The sequence below is a fragment of the Bubalus bubalis genome, chromosome 7, assembly GCF_019923935.1.
Source record: "Bubalus bubalis isolate 160015118507 breed Murrah chromosome 7, NDDB_SH_1, whole genome shotgun sequence".
Classification (NCBI taxonomy): Eukaryota; Metazoa; Chordata; class Mammalia; order Artiodactyla; family Bovidae; genus Bubalus; species Bubalus bubalis.
Window position 1 is genome coordinate 13,625,670 of NC_059163.1, and position 19,175 is coordinate 13,644,844.

The window sequence follows — 19,175 nt, forward strand, 5'->3', positions numbered from 1 at the left end:
CTGTCTCTGAGCTGCAGTGAGTGTCAACTTCCCCCTTCCCTGGGAGGTGAGAGCCATCTCTCAGCACCTTCGCCCACCATCAGTTATACCAGCGAGAGCTGGGGACAGGGTAGGGGGAACAGGGGCTCTTCCTCTCACATGGGTGTTGCCCAGACCCCATGGAATCACAGCCTCAGCTTTTGGAGATGATGCAGCTGACTGGACTTCAGGGCTCCTAGCCCTGGCAGAAGTCATGTCTGTTCCACACCTTTTCTGAGAAGACAAATGAAGAGTGACGGAGATGGGAAACCTTAATTAGTAGAATGATCCACCCACCATGTGTCTGCCTGCAGATGTGGATCTCAGGGCTGTAGAAGGGTCTCAGATCCCTGTGGACCAGGGCCCCACAGGGCTTTTGTATAGCACATCTTTGCCTCCTGTGGTTTTATACAAACTTAAAGTTTGTTGGTAAAGTTTGTGAGCCTTCAACCTCAATGCCACTAAAGAGCCTCTTGATGAAGATTAAAGAACACAGTGAAAACGCTGGCTTGAAACTCAACATTCAAAAAAGTAAGATCATGGCATCCAGTCCCATCACTTCATGACAAATAGATGAGGAAACAATGGAAACAGTGACAGACTTCATCTTCTTGGGCTCCAAAATCACTGTGGATGGTGACTGCAGTCGTGAAATTAAAAGACACTGCTCCTTGGAAGGAAAACCTAGACAAACCTAGGTAGTGTATTAAAAAGCAGAGGCATCATTTTGCCAACAAAGGTGCATATAGTCAGAGCTATGGTTTTTCCAGTAGTCACATATGGATGTGAGAGTTGGACTGTGAAGAAGGCTGAGCACTGAAGAATTGATGCTTTTGAACTGTGGTGTTGGAGAAGACTCTTGAGAGTCCCTTGGACTGCAAGGAGATTAAACCAGTCCATCCTAAAGGAAATCAACACTTAATATTGATTGGAAGGACTGATGCTGAAGCTTAAACTGCAATACTTTGGCCACCTGATGCGAAGGGCTGACTCACTAGAAAAGACCCAGATGCTGGGAAAGATTGAAGGCAGGAGGAGAAGGGGACGAAAGAGGATGAGATGGTTGGATGGCATCACTGACTCTATGAACATAAGTTTGAGCAAACTCAAATAGATAGTGAAGGACAGGGAAGCCTGGTGTGCTGCAGTCCATGGATGGGGTCACAAAGAGGCAGACACGACTGAGCGACTGAACAACAAGAACTTCGTGCCGCTGATGTACTGCCTAGAAAAACACTCATTTGGAGGTTTCATGAAATGTGCTCTTTAAGACATTAAGATTCGGGTGACATTTATCATCCCCCAGATGCAGCCAGGCTCTCTCACATCCTCAGTCTTATTTAGTTTCATCCCAGTGGGGCAGGACGGGCTTTGATAACTCAGTTCAGACAGATGCTGAGACAGAAGCTCAGAAAGGCAGCAAGAACCAGAGTGGGCATCGGAATTCAGGCTTTTGTCCATCATCTTCTTTTTTTGTTTGTTTTAATGGGCTCTGCTAGGTCCTTGTTGCCGTGCAGGCTTTTCTCTAGTTGCAGCGAATCGGGGCTACTCTAGGTGTGGTGCACATGCTTCTCAGTGCGCTGGCTTCTCTGGTTGCCAAGCACCAGCTCTGGAGTGTAGGGGCTTCCGTTGTTTCAGTTCCTGGGCTCTAGAGCATAGACTCAGTAGTTGTGGCACAGAGGCTTAGTTGCTCCATGGCATGTGGGATCTTCCTGGACCAAGGATCGAACCCAGATCTCCTACATTGGCAGATGGATTCTTTACCACTGAGCCACCAGGAAAGCCCCCACCGTCTTGTATCCGCCTCAGATTCACAGCCTGTTGGGGCCGAAAGAGTCCCAAGGTCCAATAGATGAGCAACTTGGGCTGCCTGGAGAAAACCCTGAACTCCCAGGCTGGCGACCACATCCCTGGTGTTATCCATCACAGCCCTGTTTCCCGGGAGAAGCATTGTTGGTGAAAAGCACTGGCTGGAGGGGCAGAGAGCCTGAGTTTGAGTCCCAAGGTGTGAAGAAGGTCTAAGACCTTTCTGTGTGTCTCTTCCTTTATCTGTCAAGTGAGGGTGTTAAGAGTAGTTACTGTACTGAGTTGAACAGTGTCACCCCACCCCCAAATTTACATGATGGAGCTGCTAGCAAGGGCTTCCCTTGTAGCTCAGTCGGTAAAGAATCTGCCTGCAGTGCAGGAGACTGGGGTTCGATCCCTGGGTTGGGAAGATCCCCTGGAGAAGGAAATGGCAAGCCACTCCAGTATCCTGGCCTGGAAAATCTCATGGACAGAGGAGCCTGGTGGGTTGCAGTCCATAGGGTCACAAAGAGTTGGGCACAACTGAACGACTAACACTTACTGACTTATTTAGCTGCTAGCATGGAGCATCCAGGATTGGTAACAACATTTAGAAATTAGAAGAGGCCAAGAAAGATTCTCTCTGAGAGCCTGCAGAGGGTACGGCCCTGCCAGCACTTTAATTTGGAGCTTCTGGCCTCCAGAGCTGTGAGACAGTAAATGTCTCCTGTGTTGAGCCCCCCAGTCTGTGGTCCTTTGATGTGGCAACCTGGGGAAAGGAAGACAAAACCCCGTCAGGATGTTGGGAACACGGTATCTGTTCTTCCTGCTAATTTTTTCCAGTGACACTGTACTCCTTGCTGGGTGTCCTAAGGCTCCATGTCCTCCTTTGTATCTTTCCTTTTCCTTGAACGTCTCTTCTTTTGACTTTGCCATCTTGCCAGCCTTTCATGACTCCCCTCTGGCATTAGCGCCTCCAGACAGCCTTCTCTGACAGCAGGTCCCCCCTCCCACTGCAGCCCCTTGTGAGTTAGGGAGTTGCTCCAAAGTCAAAGTGTTGTGGATTTGACACTGAGAAGCTTGTTGAACTCTAATTAGCACACTCAGCTGCAGTTTCCTTGCAGTTGAAGGCGGTTGTGCTGTTTAGCCACTAAATTGTGTCTGACTCTTTGTGACCCCACAGACTGTAGCCCACCAGGCTCCTCTGTCCATGGGATTTTCCAGACAAGGATACTGGAGTGGGTTGCCATTTCCTTCTCCAGGGGAGGGCTTCCCTGATAGCTCACTTGGTAAAGAATTTGCCTTCAATGCAGGAGACCCCAGTTTGATTCCTGGGTTGGGAAGATCCGCTGGAGAAGGGATAGGCTACCACTCTGGTATTCTTGGACTTCCCTTCTGGCTCAGCTGGTAAAGAATCCACCTACAATACAGGAGACCTGGGTTCGATCCCTGAGTTGGGAAGATCCCCCTGGAGAAGGGAAGGTGTACTCACTCCAGTGTTCTGGCCTGGACAGTTCCCTGGGCTGTATAGTCCATGGGGTCGCAAAGAGTCAGACAGGACTGAACGACTTTAAGTTTCACTCCCAGGGATCTTTACAGATCAAGGATCAAGCCCACGTCTCCTGCACTGGCAGGCAGATTCTTTGCGGCTGAGTCACCAAGGAATCCCTATATGGGCAGTACTTAGTGTAAATACCTGATCAGCAGCTCTTCCATGATGCCAATGTGGAGGGACTGTGGCATAGCCAGGGCTGCTTGCCCACCAGGATTTCAGAACCGAGCCTTGAACCCAGAAGTGGGGAGGCAGTGAGGGGCTTTCCCTTTTTGTTCTTTTGAAATGTTGGTCTGAACGTTCTCCCCTTTGGCTGTCACTCAGGTGTGCATCGTGCAGAAGCGAGACACCAAGAAAATGTATGCGATGAAGTACATGAACAAGCAGAAGTGCATAGAGAGGGACGAGGTGCGGAACGTCTTCCGGGAACTCCAGATCATGCAGGGCCTGGAGCATCCTTTCCTGGTCAATCTTTGGTGAGTGAGTCCCTCCAGGGCTGCTGTGAATGCCTCATGGTGCAGCCAAATGCAGACACGGCTCTGCAGCAGGAATCCTGCATTGTTCAGAGAGGAAATGGAATTTTCTGGGCTCGGATGTTCTTTTGAATATATTGCTGTGTATGCTTTCAAGTGACTATTGTCATTTTCTGATGAAATCATTAAGCACATGCTTAATTTTCATTCTATTCTCTTACCTGGTGAATCGGAATTGAAATTGATTTAGAAGAGAAGGTTGTTGTATGTTTGAGAACGCAGGTACAATGTTTTAAGAGGATGCCAAGTGGGAGTCTTCTAAGGGAATTTATCGAAAATCACCTGCCTGATGTTGATGGCAAGAAGGACTTCTGGGAGCTGATGTTTTACTCCACTCTGGATGGCTGCCCGGTGTGGATATGCTGAATTCCAACTTCTGAATCTGGCCCACAGGGCCCAGTTCCACCCATGTTCTGAAACTCTCTCCATCGCACTGCTGGCTCTTGTCTCTGCTTTGTGTCCTAGATTTGCCACTTTGCCGGTGGTTTCCCTGCCTCTGAGCCTTTGCATGTGAAGTCTCCTCTTTCTGAGACTTCTAATACCTCCCAGTCTACCCAGCTTCCTCCTACCAAATGCCTCAGATGGGCATTTTTGTGGGGAAATGTCATACATTGGAGACTGGTAACAAGTGTGTGTCTGTCATGTCTCCAGCCACACAAGTACTTCAGTTATTTGGGGGAAATAAAACCGCTTCATGTTTTAATTGCCACGCAAGAGAAATTTCCTAATTTACTTTTTATTGAGGGGACATTTGGTTTATTAATACTATATTTGTTTCTTGTGTACAACATTATATTTCTGTATACAGTCCAGTGTGCTCATCACCAAAAATTAAGCTTCCATTCGTCACCATTCAGTTGATCCCCTTTCATCATTTCACACTCCCCTGACCCCGCCCCTTTCCCGCTGATAACCACTGTGTTCTCAGCATGTATGTGTTTGTTTTTGATTGATCTGGTTTGTTCATGTATTTTTTGTTTGTTTTTTATATGCCACATGTGAGTAAAATCATACAGGATTTGTCTTTCTCCATCTGATCTATTTCTTTTACCGTAATACCCTCAAAGTTCATCCATGTTGTTGCAAATGGCAAAATTTCATCTGTATTTTTATGGCAGAGTAGTAATCAGTTATATATATATATACACACACACACCACATCTTCTCCATTCATTTGTCTGTTGATGGGCTGTTAAGTTATTACCATATCTTGGCCATTATAACATAGTTGTACAAATATCTTTTGAATGCGTATTTTTGTGTTCTTTGGATAAATACCCAGGAATGGGGTAGCTGGATCATATGGTAGTTAAATTTCTAAGTTTTTGAGGAACCTCCAGACTATTTTGCACAGTGGCTGCACCATTTCTGATCAGAAAAGCAGTATAGGTTTATTGCAAAATGCAGAAAATGATGTACATAAGAAGGCAATAGGGCTTCCCCAGTGACTCAGTGGTAAAGAATCCACCTGCCACTGCAAGAGACGTGGACTCGATCCCTGGGCTGCGAAGATCCCCTGGAGGAGGAAATGGCAACCCACTCCAGTATTCTTGCCTGGAAAAATCCCACAGCCAGAGGATTCTGGTGGGCCACAGTCCATGGGTTGCAAAGAGTCAGACCGGATTCAGAAACTAAACAAGAACAACAAAAAGGAAATGGTTATCTAGAATCCTACCACGACCAGGTTGCATTCTGGTGTGTAATTCTTTTTTTATAGTAAGTCCCTGCATATGAATGAATGTCTTTCCTAGACTGCATTCGTAAGTCCAGTTTGTTCGTAAGTCCAACAAATTTAGCCTGGGTACCCAACTAACACAATCAGCTGCATAATACTGTACTGTAATAGGTTTAAAGTACTTTTCCCACAAATTATTTATTTAAAAAACCCACAAAAGTAAAGAAAACATTTTTAATCTTATAGTACCGTATCTTAAAAGTACAGTTGTATAGGACCACAGCTGGCATACAGGGGCTGGCATTGAGTGAACTGTCCCCATTTTACAGATGGGGTAATTGAGTTACACCACTAGTAGATGGATGAGATGGGACTTGAATCCAGTCTGACTTCATGGCCCACGCTTGCAGCCCTTCTACCACTGCTGCTGTGAGAAGGCCCTGGCCCTTCCCTTCTTTGCCCACCGCTCCCCCTTCCTCCCTGCACGGAGCGCCTCCTGCAAGGCTTCTGTTTGGCTGCTCTGTCACCCTGCTTGCAGGGAGCATGGTGTGGAATCACTTGTCGGGCTCATAAGGACGCCATGGCTTTGAATTAATTACACGTCAGCTTTTCATCTCATTACACGGAGGGTGAATTACCATGGCCTTGGAGCGCCTGACTGCGCCCCTTCTCATTCCTCTCTTTTGCTGACATGCTCTATAACTGGCAGAGGCAAAGACCAGGCACTGATTAGTTTTCAGGACAGTTTGGCCTCTAGAGAATGAATGATGGGTGTTCCCAAGCCTGTGACGATCCAGGTTGAGTTGTCAAGTGCAATATTTTCACCTGTTCTGAAGCAAAGCTGTTCTGCTCTCTGGGGCTTTAGACAACTGGAGCAAAGGAAAAAGGCAATGAAATATCCCACCCCAAACAGAGGAGTTGTGCAGTAACAGGAGCCCTGGAGAGGTAGGGCATGGGAGAGGAGGGGGTGGAGAGATGAGGCAGAGAGTTCCAACACTTGAGCTCTGAGGTCTGATCTCCCAGGTTCTAATAACAGCTCTGCCTCTTGTAGGTGAAGAGGTTGCTATGGACTGAATTGTGTTTCCTCCCCACCCTCTCCCTGCCCCACAAAAATTCATATATTGGTACCCTAACTCCCAATGTGATTGTATCTGGAGATAGGACCTTTTGGTGGCTATTAAGGTTAAACGAGGTCATTAGGGTGGAACCCTAATCCAATGTGATCTTTACCTGTCTGCTTCCCTGGTGGCTTGGTTGGTAAAGAATCTGTCTGCAATGCAGGAAACCTGAATTCGATCCCTGGGTCAGGAAGAGCCCCTGGAGAAGGGAATGGCAACCCATTCTAGTATTCTTGCCTGTGAGAATTCCACGGACAGAGGAGCCTGGCAGGCTACAATCCGTGGAGTCACAAAGAGTTGGACATGACTAAGCAACTACCACCACTAATCCAAAAGGATGGTAGCCTTGTAAGAAGATGGAGAGAGTTCGAGTCTCTGCCATGTGAGGACAGAGCAGGAAGGGGGCTGCCTGCAAATCAAGAAGAGAGCCCTCACTGGAACACAACCATGCCTGCGTCCTGATCTTGGACCCTGATCTCGGGCTTCCAACCTCCAGAACTGAGCAAGAATACACTTCCTCTGCTTCAGTCTCCCATGTGGTGGTGGTTTTGTTATGGCAGCCAGAGCAGACTAGTACAGATGCCTTGAGAGTCATTTGAGTCTCACTTCTGTATCTCAGTTTCCTTCTCTGGAAAATGGAAGTGAAAAGGTGATCACATCGCAGGGTTGCTGTAAAGACCAAGCAGGGCAATATTAATGCATACAAGCCTCCACACGGTCCTGGGCCTGATGTGGCTGCTGGGTCAGGGACCTCCACTGCTGTTGGTAAGACTAACACTTGTCCTTCAGATCAGCTTTGGGCTGGCTGGACCAATTCTATCCTCATCTAGCAGTGAACATGAGGACATGCTTGCTGACTATTAGAAGATGGGTTGAGTTTTCAGTACTAAAGACTTTTGTCTCAATGGTAGTGGGGAGGTAGTTTGTGTGTATCTTCAGACTGTATTTTCAAAATCCAATTCTACTTACCAGATTGACTACATTTACTAGACTGTTAAATGTTCTATTTACAGCTGGGCAGGTGCCTCCCCTGCCCCATTTGCTGTTGAAGTAACTGTGGGGATGGGGGGGTGGATACCTGGCAGGACAAGATGAGAACAGATACCTGCAATTAATGTAAACAGTTCTCATAGCAAGTATTGTTTCTAGAGCCTTCCCTGAGTAGTGAATGGCTGAATCATGACACAGGTCTCTAACAGGCCACTGGAAGCCAAGAAAGAACCACTTAAATTAGTGGCTAGTTTTCCTTCGGCATTGAGACCTTTGATTCGAGTAAAACTACATAAGGTGTTGAATGATAGAGCTGATCTGTCTGAAGCAGGGGACAGGAAAGAAGGTTGTAGAGAGGACAGAGACAGGAACTCCCTTAGGGAACCTCTGATGAAGGACAAAGACCTGTACAGGGTTTCCCTGATGGGCTCGGTGGTAAAGAATCTGCCTGAAGTGCAGGAGACATTGAAACAGGGGTTGATCCTTGGGTCGGGAATATCTCCTGGAGGATAGCATGCAACCCACTCCAGTATTCTTGCCTGGAAAATCCCATGGACAGAGGAACCTGGCCAACTTCAGACCATGGGGCCGCAAAGAGTCAGACACGACTGAAGAGACTGAGCATGCACACACCAAAGCCCTGTATAAGGAATCACCAGTTACTGAGCAGCTTCATTTTCATAAAAATAATCGTCTTTGATCTTGAATATTGCTACAACCTCCCAACTGGCATTTCAGCACTTAGTCATCACCAGTTTGCCACACACAAGTTGTCTTGTTCAGCTCAGGCTGCCGTAACAGATTACCATAGACTGGTGGCTTAAATAATAGACATTTATTTCCCATAGTTCTGCAGGCTGGGAAGTCTGAGATGGGGGGCCAGCATGGTCAAGTTCTGATGAAGACCCTTTTCCTGGTATAGAGATGGCTGTCCTCCTGCTGTGCCCTCCCCTTGGTCTGAGAAAGAGAGAGAGAGGGAGAGAGCTGTCTTGCCTCTACTCTTAAGGGCACTAATACCACCACAAGTGCTCCATCCTCATGACCTGATTATCCCCAAGCCACTCTGTCTCCCTCACACAGGGGACTAGAGTTTCAACATATGAATTGGGAGAAGGGGACATAAACATTTAGCCTACAGCACAGGGAAAGTCTCATCGAAGTGCAAATCTAAGCCCACCCCACCTCTGATTAGAATTCTGCAATGACTCCCCAAAGCCCACAGAATAAACGTTTCTTCACAACCTGGCCTCTGATATTATGTTCGTCTTTCCTCTGGACGCCCACACCTGCTCCTGTCTTAGTGCATTTTTGTTCCAGCCACACTAAGTGATTAGTGGAACTTGTCATTCATCTTGTTGTTTTGATCCCTCCAGGCCTTTTACACTTGCTGTTCTTCTGCCTGGAATACCGATTCCCCTTTCTTCTCTGTGAGAACTTCTGCTCTTCCCCCTACAAGTATTCATTCATTAAATAGACATTTATTTGACTCTTCCTGGGTACCAGGCACTGGCTTAATTTCTTAAAAGAGTTTTTTTTTTCCTTCAATTTTGCTTGTAGTTGCACTGGGTCTTCACTGGGCTTCTCTGGTGGCCCAGACGGTAAAGAATCCACCTGCAACATGGGAGACCTGAGTTCGATCCCTGGATTGGGAAGATCCCCTGGAGGAGGACATGGCAACCCACTCCAGTATTCTTGCCTGGAGAATCCCCATGGACATAGACAGAGGAGCCTGGCGGTCTATAGTCCATGGGGTAGCAAAGAGTTGGACATGACTCAGCATTGCTGTGCATGGGCTTTCTCTAGGTGTGATGAGCGGGGACTGTTTTCTAGTTGCAGTGTGTGGGTTTCTCATTATGGTAGCTTCTCTTTAACAGAAGCACAGGCTCTAGGTGTGTGGGCTTTAGTAGTTGCGGGGCAGGAGCTCAGTACTTGCAGCTTGGGAGCTCTAGAGTGCGGGCCCAGTAGTTGTGGCACACGGGCTTAGTTGTTTCTCTATATGTGGAATCTTCCCGGACCAGGAATCAAACCCGTGTCTCCTGCATTGGTAGGTGGACTCTCATCCACTGGACCACTAGGGAAGTGCCCCTGTCTTAATTTCTAAGGGTCCAGAGAAGAAGAAGATCCTTCTGTCTCCTGCCATCTTGGAGTTCATAGGCCAGCAACTACCTTCTCCTCCGAGCTGCCTCAGGGTTGCTGCCCACGTGACGACAGGTAGTGCTTCCTTCTGGACTCTAGCAGAACAAGGCAGTTCAATCACATTTATCTGCTTGTACATCTGTTTCCTCCATTAGTGTGAGACTCTTGGGGATTGGGGCCATGTCTCATTCGCCTCTGTATTCTCAGCATCCACAGTGTTCAATAAATTAATTCTTTCAGTGTTTGTTAAGGATCTGCAGCATCTGTGCTGGCATTGGTGATGGAACAGTGAGCAAGATAGTCACTCCCGATCTTTACAGAGCTTACAGATGAGAGAGGACAGCCCCTTTAACCAATTTGTGCTTCTCTGTTCTTTTCCTTAAGTAGTCACTGTCCTCTGGGGGCCTGGGTAACTTAAAAAATATAGAGATAGCAAATGGCCACCATGTCCTGGGGGTCAGAGATGGGAAATGCTCATGGGGTTTTCTCAATTCCAATTACCAGCATCTTCTTTAGTCTCCATCACCATGGCAACTCCCTTACTAGAAGGAAGCAAGAGGTGATGCTGACATGTCCAGGGTCCTTGTCTCACCTTTTACTATTCAAGGATTTGTCAGTATCACTGGTCACTTGGTTTGTGCTTTCAAGATGTCAGATTTCCCAAATTTTACTTTTAAGTGGAATAGGTTTGTTATCCCTAAGGGAGTGAGTGGGGATTATAAAATGTCCAAGCTCCATTCTGATATCCAAAGGGTCAGCACTGAACTGTGGAAAGGGAGGGATGAGGAGCTACAGGTTGTTCCATGAAAAACCAGGCTGGAGGCAGGGTAGAATTGGGCGCTATGTCAGACAGTTCTTGTGAGTGAAGGGAGGTGGTCCATCAATCAATCAGGAAGGGTGTGGAGTTTGCAGAAGGTCAGAGGGAAAGCCAGGACTCCCTTGGACTGGCCAGTGGTCTTTGGAGCCCTCTGCTTCCCCACCTTCCAACCCCCAACACAGTCCCTTCTGGTGCCCATTTCTCTGACTCTTTCTTATACTTCCCATGTGTTTTTCTGTAATTAGGGCTCTCCATGGTCCTTGGTACTCATTAAAGTCTTCCCACACTTTATCAAGTGGTCTTAAGATCCATGTCTTAAAATCTTAGTAACACTATCCTATTTGGGTCATCCATGGTACGTGGCTCTTTTCCTATTTTAGCCTGATCTAAACTGTCTTACAACGCTTCCCTAGTAGCTCAGATGGTAAAGTGTCTGCCTGCAGTGTGGGAGACCTGGGTTCGATCCCTGGGTCGGGAAGATCCCCTGGAAAAGGAAATGGCAACCCACTCCAGTACTCTTGCCTGGAAAATTCCATGGATGGAGGAGCCTGGTAGGCTACAGTCCATGGGATCACAAAGAGTCGGACATGACTGAGCAACTTCACTGGTTCAAACCATCTTTCAAGGTGGATGTTCTTGTCTTCAGTTTACAGTTGGAGAAGCTGAGGATGGGTGGGTTAAATAACTCGTGCAAGATTAAGTAGCTGACAGGAGGTGGCATTGGGATTAGAGGCAACAATATACCAGGAAATGGTTAACAACCAGCAGACCAAGGGGACACAATGCAAACCCTGATTTGTAGTGTCAGCCAATTCCCATGGTGTAAATATTCCCATCATGGTCTGCTGTAGACTTGGTGTATGTGTCTTCCCTGGATTTATAGGTTTGAAGCCTAATCTGCAATGGGATGGTGTCAGGAGGTGAGGGCCTTTGGGAGTTGATTAATTCATGAGGGTGGAGCCTTCATGAATGGGATTAATGCCCTTATAAATGCCCCCATGGAGCTTCCTTACTCACTCCTTCCCCTTCTGCCTTGTGAAGACACAGCAAGAAGACAACTATCTATGAGCCAGAAGGCTGATGCTCGCCAGACCTCAAATCTGCCCACACCTTGATCTTGATCTTGGACTTCCAGCCTCCACAGTTTTGAGAAAGGAATTTCCATTGTTTATAAGTCCCCCAGTCTATAGTACTCTATTACAGCAGCAATAACAGTCTAGGAAATGGTTTATACCAAATTAATTGCATGCCAGCCAGCTTGCAAATTTTCTGAAAATTCAGCAATTGTCATGAGCCAGTATGAGCCAGCCCAGAATAACCCTGATAGGCTCAGGTCTAACACCAAAGCATTTGCTCTTCCTAAACTCAACTTCTAGGAGCCAGGCTCAGGGATAAGCCTCATAGTCTGAAGGTGAATGAGCAATGAGAGCGATGCTTTGAGAGGAATTAAAAAGAAGAAATACGGTGGTTAGAGATTGAGTAAAGCCTCAGTTTCTTCATCTGTACAATGGGTATAGTACCGCCCTCCTTTCCATGCTTTCTGAAGTCCAAATCAAATGTGTACCTGAAAGATCTATGGAAATGATATTTTTGTTAGCAAGATATATACATTCTTACACTTCCTTCTGAGAAAAACTGTGGGTAATAACATAAATCCCATGAACAGTTTGTGTGTATGAAGTTTCTGGTGGGAGGCAGGGAATGCAGTTAAACATGAAAAGTGAAGTCGCTCAGTAGTGTCTGACTCTTTGCGACCCCATGGACTGTAGCCTACCAGGCTCCTCCGTCCATGGGATTTTTCAGGCAAAAATACCAGAGTGGGTTGCCATTTCCTTCTCCAGATCTTCCTGACCCAGGGATTGAACCTGGGTCTCCTGCATTGTAGGCAGACGCTTTACCATCTGAGCCACCAGGGATGTCCTTTATCATGTTGAAGATTTAGAAATCTGCCTGCAATGCAGGAGACTCTGGTTCAATTCCTGGGTCAGGAAGATCTACTGGAGAAGGGATAGGCTACCCACTCCAGTATTCTTGTGCTTCCCTTGTGGCTCACCTGGTAAAGAATCCACCTGCAATGTGGGAGATCTGGGTTCGATCCCTGGGGTGGGAAGATCCCCTGGAGAAGGAAAAGGCTACCCACTCCAGTATTCTGGCCTAGAGAATTCCATGGACTGTATAGGCCATGGAGTCACAAAGAGTTGGATATGACTAAGTGATTAAACATGTAAGGATTTCGATAAAGATGAGGGAGTCTCAGTGACAAGCAATTTTATGTTAAGCTCTATCCCCAAGAGATACAAAAGTTGCATTAGGATATAATACATTTGGGAAGAGTGTATTCACTGTAGTGAGCTTAATTAAATTGGAAACCATGGTGTCCTTGTTCCTCGTTTTTGAAAGTCACATGGCAGCTCCCCATTTTCTTCCAGCAGTTGGGCACACACCCACCGCCAGTCCCTACTTCTGGTCTTTTGCACTGATGTTTCCTCTGTTGGGACAACTTCCTGGGGACACCTGCAGGGCACACCCCTTCACTTCCATCAGGTCTTTCTCCTGTTTGAGCTCTTTCTCTGACCACCCAATTTAAAATTGTGAGTTCCTCTCTACCCTGGCGGCTCCTAACCTTACAGTACATGATCCATTTTACTTATTCATCTTCTTTATTTTCTATGCCTCATTTAAACACACACACACAGACACAAAGGAAGGAAGGAAGGATTCCAAAAGGGCAGACTCTCTTGCATTTCCACTGCTCCTTCCCAGGGCTCAGGATCATGTCTTGGCATTAAAGACATGAAGTTACATGGCTCACTAAGTAACTGCTGAGTGAGGGATGGAATGAGTAAATGTCCCGTCTCCCCCACATAATGTGCAGGGAGCTGTAGGTGGCGACTTCCTTGGTTCTTTACTCTCACTAATCCACACTGACCTGGAAACCAAAAGCGAACCCTTTAGTCTTCTAAACCCAGTAGAAAGGATTTTGCTAATTTGGACACATGGGGTTTCACCCCTTACCTGTGATCCAGAGTAAAGTGTATGAAGCTGAGGAGTGGAAGTGACCTACATTCTGGTGGATAAGTGGTGGCTGCTCTAATAGCGAACTTATATTAAGCACCTGCTGGGTGCCTGGCATTGCACTGAGCGCTCCACTGGGGTCATGCCATTCATCATTCCCAGGGCCCTGTCAGCTGGCTCTGGGCCTCTCCACTTTACAGAGACAGCTGAGGCCGAGGGGGGTTCGGGCTATAAACGAACAGACTGTGCATCAGACTGGGGCTCTGCACCAGCGCCCACTGTCTTTGGACTCATGAGTTCATTCCTCCAGTACGTATTTATTAAGTGCCTGTTATGTGCCAGGTATGGTCGTAAGTGCTGATTATATGTGTAAAGCAAAAGGCATGGCTTCAACTGTGTGGAGCATCCCTGTTCCTGGTTTGGACAGGAGACAGGCAAAAATCCAATAATTATCAAAATACGGACAATTCAAGATTCTGGCAAGTGCTGGGAAGAGGGTGCGTGTGCCCAGGAAATTGACATTGTGGAGGAAGAAGAAGCATGGCATTTTCTATGGCGTCAGGGAGACTCCCCGAGTTAAGTGGCACCTCATGGATTTCCTGGCCCCCATTGCCCACAGCGGGTCCCCAAGGCAGGCATTATTACACATGGGGAAACTGAGGCTTGGAGAAGCTTGAGTGATTGATTGTATAGGGCCTCACAGTTAACAGGAGAGAGCCAGGATTCCTGCAGAACTTAGACTTTCCAGAATGTCACACCATCTACATTTTTATAGCTGATGCAAGAAGAGTTGTTTGCAATTGTATTAGAATTTTGAAGAGAAAACAGACCTGTCTTTGGGATTGTATCCACTCACTTCAGATTTGACACTTTCCTTCTCTGGGTGCTGGCTTGAAAGGCTTAAACTCTATCCCCTGGTCCTTCCCTGGTTTCCATGGAGACCCGGGGGGCCCAGAAAGTTCCTTAGAGGTTACTCGGGCCTGATGGGGCTGAAAGTCTAGGGACTTGGTTTCTGTCCTGCCTCATTCTGCGTTCATGTTTCTTCATATTCTACATGTGGCTTCATTTAAGGAAGAGTTTCTGCTGCTTGACGATGTTGACACCCAGCAGCCTGAATCGTCTCTCCTGCTCTGTGAGTCGGGGATTGGACCACCCGCAGCCTGCTTTGCGGGCTGAGAACGGGGCCCAAGCACAGGCAACTGTGAGAGGCAGAGCAGAATGACCCAGGCTATGTGATCAAATCCAAAGAATTACGGGCGTAATGAAACTACATCACAGTGTGTAAAACCAGAGGCAGCACATTTATGGTTAAAGAATGTTCTGTCACACACTTGTGTTAACTGCTGTACCCGGGTCAGTGATGGACACCACAGGGGACAGGGAAGGATGCCTGAACAGGCTCCCCAGCCACACTCAGCCCCCACCCAACCCGGAGCCTTGCAGTGCCTGGGGAAGTCAGGAATTATGGCCAGACAGAGGAGACGCACAGAAAACACGTCGTTATTGTCAACTCTCAGGAGTGTGTGCTTTGATGATAAATGGCATGGACCTAACAGAAGCAGAAGCTATTAAGAAGAGATGGCAAGAATACACAGAAGAACTGTACAAAAAAAATCTTCACGACCCAGATAATCACGACGGTGTGATCACTGACCTAGAGCCAGACATCCTGGAGTGTGAAGTCAAGTGGGCCTTAGAAAGCATCACTACGAACAAAGCTAGTGGAGGTGATGGAATTCCAATTGAGCTCTTTCAAATCCTGAAAGACGATGTTGTGAAAGTGCTGCACTCAATATGCCAGCAAATTTGGAAAACTCAGCAGTGGCCACAGGACTGGAAAAGGTCAGGTTTCATTCCAATCCCAAAGAAAGACAGTGCCAAAGAATGCTCAAACTACCGCACAATTGCACTCATCTCACACGCTAGTAAAGTAATGCTCAAAATTCTCCAAGCCAGGCTTCAGCAATACGTGAACCGTGAACTTCCAGACGTTCAAGCTGGTTTTAGAAAAGGCAGAGGAACCAGAGATCAAATTGCCAACATCTGCTGGATCATGGAAAAAGCAAGAGAGTTCCAGAAAAGCATCTATTTCTGCTTTATTGACTATGCCAAAGCCTTTGACTGTGTGGATCACAATCAACTGTGGAAAATTCTGAAAGAGATGGGAATACCAGACCACCTGATCTGCCTCTTGAGAAATCTATATGCAGGTTAGGAAGCAACAGTTAGAACTGGACATGGAACTATTTCCTGTTTCCAAATAGGAAAAGGAGTACGTCGAGGCTGTATATTGTCATCCTGTTTATTTAACTTCTATGCAGAGTACATCATGAGAAACACTGGACTGGAAGAAGCACAAGCTGGAATCAAGATTGCCGGGAGAAATATCAATAACCTCAGATATGCAGATGACACCGCCCTTATGGCAGAAAGTGAAGAGGAACTAAAAAGCCTCTTGATGAAAGTGAAAGTGGAGAGTGCAAAAGTTGGCTTAAAGCTCAACATTCAGAAAACGAAGATCATGGCATCTGGTCCCATCACTTCATGGGAAATAGATGGGGAAACAGTGGAGACAATTTCAGACTTTATTTTTCTGGGCTCCAAAATCACTGCAGATGGTGACTGCAGCCATGAAATTAAAAGACACTTACTCCTTGGAAGGAAAGTTATGACCAACCTAGATAGCATATTCAAAAGCAGAGACATTACTTTGCCAACCAAGGTCCATCTAGTCAAGGCTATGGTTTTTCCTGTGGTCCTGTATGGATGTGAGAGTTGGACTGTGAAGAAGGCTGAGCGCCGAAGAATTGATGCTTTTGAACTGTGGTGTTGGAGAAGACTCTTGAGAGTCCCTTGGACTGCAAGGAGATCCAACCAGTCCATTCTGAATGATCAGCCCTGGGATTTCTTTGGAAGGAATGATGCTAAAGCTGAAACTCCAGTACTTTGGCCACCTCATGAGAAGAGTTGACTCATTGGAAAAGACTCTGATGCTGGGAGGGATTGGGGGCAAGAGGAGAAGGGGACGACAGAGGATGAGATGGCTGGATGGCATCACTGACTCGATGGACATGAATCTGGGTGGACTCCGGGAGTTGGTGATGGACAGGGAGGCCTGGCGTGCTGCGATTCATGGGGTCGCAAAGAGTCGGACACGACTGAGTGACTGAACTGACTAACTGAACTGGGCTTTTGCCCTGAGAACTGTTTAAGAAATGGTGGTAAATGACAGTCTAAGTCCACCATGCTCCTGAGGGGCAGGGTGGGAATTTGCAAGGTTCTAAGTCCAAGATGATGATCCTTCCTTAGAAAACACATCACAAATGACCTTGAGAACCATGCTTCCTGCTACTGGATCTCCAGGGAGACCTGTGCTGTGCAGAACTTCCAGGGGACCATGGAATCTTCACACTCTCCTGCAACACAGTAGTTTGGTCCTCAGATGTTCCTGGCTGCCCGTGAGAGCTCTGTGGACCATCATTCCCCTCCATCACTCCTGATGCCCCATCTAAATGTGACCCCAACAGTGTGTTGGCCCCTTCTTTCTGCTTGTAAAACTTTGCCTCTGCAAGACTTGACTTCATTCCCCTGCTTCCCACCTGTCAGCCCATTCCTCCCAATGTATCATGAGCTGTCTTCCTGTGCTAGATGAGTGAAAGAGATGCATTGAGCATCGTTATCTTGGTCTGTAGATGAAAAGACTTACATCGGAAAGATGGAGGGGTTTCCCCAGCATCATCAGACCGTGAATTCGAGGAGTCAGTATTTTAACCCCCATCTGTCTCACTCCAAAGCCTGAGCATCTCTCACCATTTCCCCTGACTCCCCACACTCCATGGAAGCCTCGGCCACCATCCAGCTGGTGCAGATTCTCAACAGGAATAGCAGGTGTGCATGTTGCTCCTCTGTGAACCCTCTTCTGACTGCGTTTCTGAATTTCAGGGTGTCGGCACCCTGGCCAGGGCCCTTGCCCTGCACGGACCCACCCATGGCTCCTGAGGTGGGTGACATTCTTCACAGGTGACATTGGGCTTTTCATTTTCATCCACATTTTATTGGCCATGTATGAAACTAGGAGAGATATCTCTTTTTTCAAACTTTAAACTTTTTATTTTGTGTTGGGGTATAGCTGATTAGCAATGTTGTGGTAGTTTGAGATGAACATCGAAGGGAAATGCAGCCATAGATACATATGTATCCAGTCTCCGCCAAACTCTCCTCCCATCCAGGCTGGCACATAACATTGAGCAGAGTTCCATGGGCTGTACAATAGGTCCTTGTTGGTTATCCATTTTAAATGCAGCAGTGTGTACATGTCTGTCCCAAACTCCCTAACTGTTCCTTCCTCCCATTTTCCCCCTGGAAACCATGAAATCATTCTTTGAGTCTGTGAGTCTCTGTTTTGTAAGTTTATTTGTATCATTTCTTTTTAGATGCCACATATAAGGGATGTCATATGATATTTCTCCTTCTCTGACTCACTTTACTCGAACACTCTCTCGGTCCATCCATGTTGCTGCAAATAGCCTTATTTCATTCTTTTTTAATGGCTGAGTAACATTCCATTGTATGTGTGCCACATCTTTTTAATCCGCTCCTCTGTCAGTGGACATTTAGGTTGCTTAGGAGAAATATCTTAAAAGGTGGTGCAGAAAGAGCATCATTCTCAACACATGTGCAAGAAGAGATTTCTGGAAGTTTGCTGACTTGGAAGCCCGATGTGTTTGCTGGGTTGTTGACACATTGAGCTGGAAACCTACAAAAGCAGCCAGAGTCAGAAACCCTCCTCTCCCAGAGGCATCCCCTCTGAGCATCTCCATCCAGAGCAGAAATCCTTGCTTCCTCCTCTGGGTCCCCGCAGCATGTGGCTGGTGCTCTCGGTGATCCTTGTCAGAGTCTGCCCTGTGACTGTTCCATCTGACCATCTCAAAAGAGGGTTGTGGTTCATTCATTGACAAGAGGCCATCCTGGATCATCAGCTTCATCCAGCTCCCAGGCTTTCTTTGTCACATCACCCTGTTTTATGTAGAAAGCACAGCTCCTTGCTGCCTCTGGTGTTTGCTCATTTCTTTAAGGATTTTTTTTTTCTCAGAATAAATATGAGCTCCCCGAGGCCAGGGTCCTGTTTATCTCATGTGCTGTGTTTCCAGGATCTAAAACCAGATCGGGCACAGGTGGGCACCTGATAATCCATTTGTGGTGTTGAATTGGATGGTTGCACCCAGTCCACGGCTTGAAACATAGTACTTTCTCAGTGGATGGGAGAGAAAAGGGAGGGATGTATGGAAGAAATGGGGAGCCCGCTTGTTCTCCCAGTGGGTCCTTGAGGGTGGGGACCGTGCCTTTTCATCTCTGCATTCTTGGCTTCCAGCACAGAGAACACGTTTTGTGTGGATGATAAATTATCCCCATAACTTGCTGAGTTTAATATGCAAACATATGTGCCCCAGCAATGGAACGATGCACTTAAATGCTTCTTGATCTCAGAAATCCTTTTTGGCTTTCGTTTTTAATTATTTTCTCCATAATTCACAAC

The 19,175-nt window shown here is 46.9% G+C and overlaps 1 protein-coding gene and 1 non-coding gene across 4 annotated transcripts in view; one reads left to right on the plus strand and one right to left on the minus strand.

Annotated features, from left to right (window-relative positions):
• Nucleotides 1-19,175, plus strand: part of STK32B (serine/threonine kinase 32B) — a 400,933-nt gene that overhangs the window by 122,124 nt on the left and 259,634 nt on the right. For all 3 annotated transcript variants that reach the window (XM_025289714.2, XM_025289713.3, XM_025289716.3), the window contains exon 3: nt 3,680-3,831. In XM_025289714.2, coding sequence (XP_025145499.1) covers nt 3,680-3,831 — 152 coding nt within the window. The remainder of the gene's footprint in view (nt 1-3,679; nt 3,832-19,175) is intronic.
• On the minus strand, nt 12,468-12,540 carry TRNAC-ACA. Its single transcript has one exon. It is a non-coding gene; the product is annotated as a tRNA-Cys (tRNA).